Source organism: Eurytemora carolleeae, unplaced genomic scaffold (assembly GCF_000591075.1).
Source record: "Eurytemora carolleeae unplaced genomic scaffold, Eaff_2.0 scaffold1418, whole genome shotgun sequence".
Classification (NCBI taxonomy): Eukaryota; Metazoa; Arthropoda; class Copepoda; order Calanoida; family Temoridae; genus Eurytemora; species Eurytemora carolleeae.
Window position 1 is genome coordinate 40,004 of NW_019397304.1, and position 7,840 is coordinate 47,843.

At 31.8% G+C, this 7,840-nt stretch overlaps 2 protein-coding genes across 2 annotated transcripts; one reads left to right on the top strand and one right to left on the bottom strand.

The window, feature by feature from the left end:
- The first annotated feature begins 2,265 nt into the window (after positions 1–2,265).
- LOC111713394 (prisilkin-39) lies at positions 2,266–3,258 on the top strand. Its single transcript, XM_023488242.1, has 2 exons — positions 2,266–2,376; positions 2,628–3,258. The coding sequence occupies exons 1-2, from the start codon at positions 2,365–2,367 to the stop codon at positions 3,141–3,143; spliced, it is 528 nt and encodes a 175-aa protein (XP_023344010.1). The 5' UTR covers positions 2,266–2,364; the 3' UTR covers positions 3,144–3,258.
- A 1,843-nt stretch (positions 3,259–5,101) lies between these two features.
- LOC111713395 (prisilkin-39) lies at positions 5,102–6,094 on the bottom strand. Its single transcript, XM_023488243.1, has 2 exons — positions 5,984–6,094; positions 5,102–5,732 (listed from the first exon to the last, which is right to left on the bottom strand). The coding sequence occupies exons 1-2, from the start codon at positions 5,993–5,995 to the stop codon at positions 5,217–5,219; spliced, it is 528 nt and encodes a 175-aa protein (XP_023344011.1). The 5' UTR covers positions 5,996–6,094; the 3' UTR covers positions 5,102–5,216.
- Positions 6,095–7,840: the final 1,746 nt, after the last annotated feature.

Consider the following 7,840-nt stretch of genomic DNA (forward strand, 5'->3'; position numbering starts at 1 on the left):
GAAGAATAAAAAGAAGGAAGAACCATGAAGAATAAAAAGAAGGAAGAACAATGAAGAATAAAAAGAAGGAACAACCATGAAGAATAAAAAGAAGGAAGAACCATGAAGAATAAAAGAAGGAAGAACAATGAGGAATAAAAAGAAGGAACAACCATGAAGAATAAAAATAAGGAAGAACCATGAAGAATAAAAAGAAGGAAGAACAATGAAGAATAAAAAGGAGGAAGAACCATGAAGAATAAAAAGAAGGAAGAACTATGAAGAATAAAAAGAAGGAAGAGCCATGAAGAATAAAAAGAAGGAAGATCCATGAAGAATAAAAAGAAGGAAGAACCATGAAGAATAAAAAGAAGGAAGAACCATGAATAATAAGAAGAAGGAAGAACCATGAAGAATAAAAAGAAGGAAGAACCATGAAGAATAAAAAGAAGGAAGAACCATGAAGAATAAAAAGAAGGAAAAACCATGAAGAATAAAAAGAAGGAAGAACAATGAAAGAATAAAAAGAAGGAAGAACAATGAAGAATAAAAAGGAGGAAGAACCATGAAGAATAAAAAGAAGGAAGAACCATGAAGAATAAAAAGAAGGATGCACCATGAAGAATAAAAAGAAGGAAGAACCATAAAGAATAAAAAGAAGGAAAAACCATTAAGAATAAAAAGGAGGAAGAACCACGAAGAATAAAAAGGAAATAGGAAAAGATAAAATGAACTTAGAGAAGAATAGATTTAAATTATGAATTCTGAAAGAAAATAAAGATGAAAATGAAATAAATAACAGGAAGAGTATGTTTATAAGAAGACTAAAGAAGAATGTATATATATAACAAGGAAGAGTATGTTTAGAAGAAGATAAAAGATGAATATATATGTAACAAGGAAGAGTATGTTTAGAAGAAGATAAAAGATGAATATATATGTAACAAGGAAGAATATGTTTAGAAGAAGATAAAAGAAGGATATATATAGCAAGGAAGAGTATGTTTAGAAGAAGATAAAAGAAGAATATATATATATATAGCAACAGGAATATGTTTAGAAGAAGAAAAAAGAAGAATATATTTATATAACAAGGAAAAAAAAGCTACGAAAAAGATAAAAGAAGAATATATATATAACAAGGAAGAATATGCTTAGAAGAAGATAAAAGAAGGATATGTATATAACAAGGAAGAATATGTTTAGAAGAAGATTAAACAAGAATATATATATAAGAAGGAAGAATATGTTTAGATTGAGTGTAGAAGAGGATAAAAGAAGAATATATATATATATATATAACAAGGAAGAATATGTTTAGATTGAGTGTAGAAGAAGATAAAAGAAGAATATATATATATAAGATGGAAGAATATGTTTAGATTGAGTGTAGAAGAGGATAAAAGAAGAATATATATATATATATATAACAAGGAAGAATATGTTTAGATTGAGTGTAGAAGAAGATAAAAGAAGAATATATATATATAAGATGGAAGAATATGTTTATATTGAGTGTAGAAGAGGATAAAAGAAGAATATATATAAGAAGGAAGAAAATGTTTAGATTGTGTGTAGAAGATAAAAGAAGAATATGTTTTGATTGTGTGTAGAAGAGGATAAAAGAAGAATATATATAAGAAGGAAGAATATGTTTATATTGTGTGTAGAAGAGGATAAAAGAAGAATATATATAAGAAGGAAGAAAATGTTTAGATTGTGTGTAGAAGATAAAAGAAGAATATGTTTAGATTGTGTAAAAGAAGAATATATATAAGAAGGAAGAATATGTTTATATTGTGTGTAGAAGAGGATAAAAGAAGAATATATATAAGAAGGAAGAATATGTTTAGATTGAGTGTAGAAGATAAAAGAAGAATATGTTTAGATTGTGTGTAGAAGAAGATAAAAGAAGAATGAGTACAGAGTAGACATTTGTTTCAAAGAAAAAATAAGAAAGCACAAAACAAATAAGTAACTATATTAATATAGTTAAAAGGTGTCTTGTAACCCGACCTTTCGACGTCAATCTATCTTTCTATCCATCTATCTATCCATTTATGTATTTGTAACCTAGCATTGTAATAATTCAACCAAACCCATTAAAATACAACACATAGACAGTACACGATGCACAGTAAAAAACCAAGCCTTCAAACTGGTGAACTTGAACTTAAGCCAAGACCCCTGCCTTGTTATTCAAGCAGTATCCGTCTGCCTGCATTTGCCCTTTTCATGTGTCACACCTTAGCCGGCGCTCAAGGCGCAATCCTGACGTTATTAAACTCTACCGTCGCTCCTCCCCCTCGATCTGGTATAAATAGAGATGGTTTGGTTTGAATCTTCAGTCCTGCTTACTCCTCAAGCTTGCAAATATCATTAAATATGAAGTCCGTTGTAAGTATTTATTAATTAATTCATTAACTCATTGAATAAATAATTCATTAAGAAATTAATTTACTGATTGCATTTATTTCACATTCTTTAATTCATTAATTCATAAATGCATTGATTCATTAATTTAATAATGTATATTAATACAATATGCATTAATTTATAATTCATTATTTCATTAATTTATTAATTCCCTGCTTCATTATTAATTTATCCGATAATCCAATTCATTAATTAATTGTATATTAATTAAGGCTGTTGTTGCTCTGTGTCTATTTGCTGCAGTTGCTGGTGAACCTGATGCCAGTGCTGAACCTGGATATGGTCATCATGCTCTTGCATACCATGGATATGGATATGGTCATCATGCCTATGCTGGATATCCTTATGCCCATGGATATCATAAGAGGTCCGCTGATGCTGATGCTGAGCCCGGATATGGATATGCTTATGGATATCCCAGCCATTATGGATATGCCCATCATGGTTATGCTGCCTACCCTTATGGACACCATCTGATCGGCAAGAGGTCTGCTGATGCTGAACCCACTGCTGATGCTGAAGCCCACCATGGATATGGATATGCTCCTCTTGCCTACGGATATGCTCACCATGCCTATGCTGCTTACCCTCATGCTTATGGATATCATGCTCTTGGCAAGAGGTCTGCTGATGCTGAACCTGGATATGGATATGCTTATGGATATCCCTATGCCCATGCTCATGGATATGGATATGGATACCCTTCCAGATACGGATACCTTCATTAATTTATTAGATATTTGTTTTTAGAGTTGAGGAAACTTATCAGAAATGTGAATTTGGTAATTCCTAGTCACAATAAGACTGCCATAATTGTAAATAAAGATTAAATTTAAAAAGAAACTAAGTTACTTTTACTATTATTACATATAGTCAGTATTACGTCACTAGAAATGCAGCCAATGGCAGTGCAGAATATTGGTCACGTGATACAGACGGAAATCACGTGACAAGAATACTGCATTGCCATTGGCTGATGAAGTTAGAGAGACGTAATACGGAATACAAAATTATGATAGCAGCAAATCTGAGATTCTATATATATATATATATGTATATTGTATATGGAGTAGTAAATGTATACCTACATTATATGTATATATGTATATTGTATATGGAGTAGTATATGTATACCTACATTATATGTATATATGTATATGTATATGAAGTAGTATATGTATACCTACATTATATATATATTGTATTTGGAGTAGTATATGTATATCTACATTATATCAGTTTAAACGCAACAATCTTCATATAACATTTTATTCATAAACAAATTGTTTCATGCTTTTATGCAATCATCAGGATGAATTATTTGAGAATTTCTTACAGATGTTTCGCGGATTTTCACGAGATGTTAAATTAATTTTCAAATTAATGTTACATATAGATACATACAATAAAACAAACATGATGTTAAAAAATCATGCTTTATCAAACTACATTTACTAGAAGCATCTTGTTTTTATGTCAACATTTTGACATAATTTCGTGTCTTTTATTCAATGATAATGTTCTATCTGCCAGGATGATAAGCGTTTTCTCAGTTAAGCAGAGTTGACACTTGTTGGTTTCTTTTTTGTAAGGGGTTGCCAAAGATGCGATGGACCATGATATTTCAAAGGGTTTGTTCTCTCTCTTTAAATCCCAAACATGATTAGTGAGTCCTGGGCTGTTTTCCTGTTTACTGTTCTTGAATGACGAGTTGTGGTTGTTGTATCTTGTTTTAAAATCTGTTGACGCCAATCCTATGTATTCAGCTTTCTCATCACCAGTCTTGACAATTGCTTTGTATATCAGAGATTCTGTCATTTACCGTCAAGTGGACATGCTGTTGTTCCACCTTTGCAATTACATCCTTTGATCTGGGTTGAGTGTTGAGTATTTAGAATTTTTCTATAATGACTTGCTATAATGCTGGATCATATAGGTATGCAGTTCGCGGATTTTAAAATATTTTTTTGGTCATTTTTAAAATTTCACAAAAATCAAAAGGTTTTGGATACAACTATTTGTAATTCTGAGGATTCCTAAACCTTCCTTGGGTTCATTAAAGATCTCACACAAAATGTTCGCTCGATCGGTAAGAAAAAAGTTTTCAATTTTTTACTAGTTGAAGTGTCCGGCGTTGCCCGTGACATACCTCGGTTACCCCCCAGGGGTAACCATGTGTCCACAAAAAATATCAGCCAATTCGGTCCAGCCATTTGGCGGCCGGATATAGGCAACATATATATGTACAAGTGTCTTGTTTTATTATATAGATAAACGAATAGAGAGAAAGAAAATTGAATATTATCTGCTATCAAGATAAAAGAAACTAGATAGTCCGTATTTTCTTTAAACAGTGTACTTATGTTTCCTTCTTCATTAATAAATAAAGTATATTTATTATAAAATGAGACTGTAGACCGTAGGTGTAGTTTCAAGTCGGAGAAAAGTTATAGTTATATTTACGGTCGATTTTGTAAACCGCACTAGAACAATCAATATTCGGAGTTTTTCTTCTACTGTAATGAGTTCACACTGTACGCTAGTGTACACTTCAATTATACTGTAATTTTAACACCACTTTTGAGTTCTCTGCCATCGATGATCAGTCAAAGGTTTCAACTTTTCTTTTCAACTTTCTTATAATTCCTGTCATGGTTTATTGTCCACAATTTTAAAGTAACTTTAGTTTTTTTTTAAATTTATTTTGTATTTACAATTATGGCAGTCTTATTGTGACTAGGAATTACCAAATTCACATTTCTGATAAGTTTCCTCAACTCTAAAAACAAATATTTAATAAATTAATGAAGGTATCCGTATCTGGAAGGGTATCCATATCCATATCCATGAGCATGGGCATAAGGGTATCCATAAGCATATCCAGGTTCAGCATCAGCAGACCTCTTGCCAATAGCATGATATCCATAAGCATGAGGGTAAGCAGCATAGGCATGGTGAGCATATCCGTAAGCAAGAGGAGCATAGCCATACCCATGGTGGGCTTCAGCATCAGCATCAGCAGTGGGTTCAGCATCAGCAGACCTCTTGCCGATCAGATGGTGTCCATAAGGGTAGGCAGCATAACCATGATGGGCATATCCATAATGGCTGGGATATCCATAAGCATATCCATATCCGGGCTCAGCATCAGCATCAGCGGACCTCTTATGATATCCATGGGCATAAGGATATCCAGCATAGGCATGATGACCATATCCATATCCATGGTATGCAAGAGCATGATGACCATATCCAGGTTCAGCACTGGCATCAGGTTCACCAGCAACTGCAGCAAATAGACACAGAGCAACAACAGCCTTAATTAATTTACAATTAATTAATAAATTGGATTATCGGATAAATTAATAATGAAGCAGGGAATTAATAAATTAATGAAATAATGAATTATGAATTTATGCATTATTGTATTCATACATTATTAAATTAATGAATTAATGCATTAATGATATAAATGAATTAAAGAATGTGAAATAAATGCAATCAGTAAATTAATTTCTTAATGAATTATTTATTCAATGAGTTAATGAATTCATTAATAAATACTTACAACGGACTTCATATTTAATGATATTTGCAAGCTTGAGGAGTAAGCAGGACTGAAGATTCAAACCAAACCATCTCTATTTATACCAGATCCATGGTGACACCGCCTGCGTCCATTATCCCGGCGGGGAACTGAAGGCTTGTCTAAAGGTTTTTAAGGTCATGAATGCATATAGTGCATATAGTGAACTATAAAAGCAAGTCGAAAAACACAACAAGGAATAAACACAACAAGGAATAAACACAGCAAGGAATAAATACAACAAGGAATAAACACAGCAAGGAATAAACACAACAAGGAATAAACACAACAAGGAATAAACACAACAAGGAATAAACACGGATTAAACAGGCATATCTGTTTAATGATTTGTCTATTTTTTATTTCTGAAGGGATCTATTTTGTAATTTTAGTTTTTGTGGTTTGAATTTAAAAAGTTTACGAATTGTGGGTTAGGCCCGTCAAGCAGAATGATTTTATTTTTATTCCCCCTGTCATCGATTATCTTTCACCACATTTGTCTATAGTTTATATTTTTTAATTATTTTTTTTACATTTACTTTTTTTAGAAAACGTTTTTAACGGATTTCGAAAAATGTGAGTGGTGCGCGGCATTCTTAGATAGTTGCGCAAGGGACAAGCGAAATAATCAAATTCATAACAAATTAATTAAAAAATATTATAAAATACAGCCTACTAGAAATTCAAGGCGCTTCGCACCCTTCTTTCTAGGTTTTTAGGGCGCTTTGTGTCCATCTTCTATTTAAATTGTGAACATTTTCTTTTTGTTTACATTTAAATGCGGATTTAAATTTTTTTACAAAATTAAAAACCTTTAAAACACATTTTTTAAAATTTTTATCATTCATAAACCTTCCCTGGGGTCACGTGAGGTCCCACAAAAAATTTGGGCCCGATCGGTTCAGCCGTTTTGACGTTTATTGGATACACACAAACAGACACCCAAACAAACAAACAGACAAGCTAAATTTTTTTATAGATATACAAATGGGGCGAAAGATGATCGATGACTATAGGTTGTAATATCTGAATGATTTGTTTGAAATTAAATTGATTTTTTACGGTCTTAGTATGTTGCAATTTTCTCAATTTGTATGGGCTGTATGAGACGTCTTTAACAATTTTCTCCTTATAGACGCAACAGATAGAAGTAAGATTAGTAGCGATCAAAAGCGCTTTTTTATCGCATTAAGCCTATACCCCCTTTTATTTTTCACGAGCACTCCCTTTAAATTCGATTTTTTTAAATTCCAGGCACTTTAGCTAGCAAATATATATTTATGAATTCTATGTATACTCTCCATATATATAGTTAGTGAGTTAATGAAGGGGAAAATATAAATCTAAATAAACAGAAGTAATATTTTAATTATTTTAGTCTTCACATTTTATTGCTTTACGACCTAGACAATATACAGAAATATGAATTCAAGAAAAAAAGAAATAAAGGGAAAGTTAGCTAATTTTTCAACAATCTTAACTAAAATGGTAAAATTGCAATCTAACTTCAATATTTTGTTTTAACTTCAAAAAGACAGATTCTTATTTATGTTCATCAAGAATGAAAAAGATATCATTGCTTTCAATTGTCTTTTTCTCTAAAGAACAATGATATTTCCAATAATGTTGATCCAGGAAATATTAAAGGGTACGGCTGTAAATGGAATAAACCTTCTTTTACAAAAGGCCACTTTAATCAGTCCCTTTAAGAGTCACGAAGTTTTAACGTGATTGTTTCGCAAATTAGAACAATATAACAACCAGCGTTGGTGTTCAAAATTATCAGTGGGGAGACGAAGGGGGGGGGGGAGGTTGTCTGAACATCAAAAATCCGCAGGT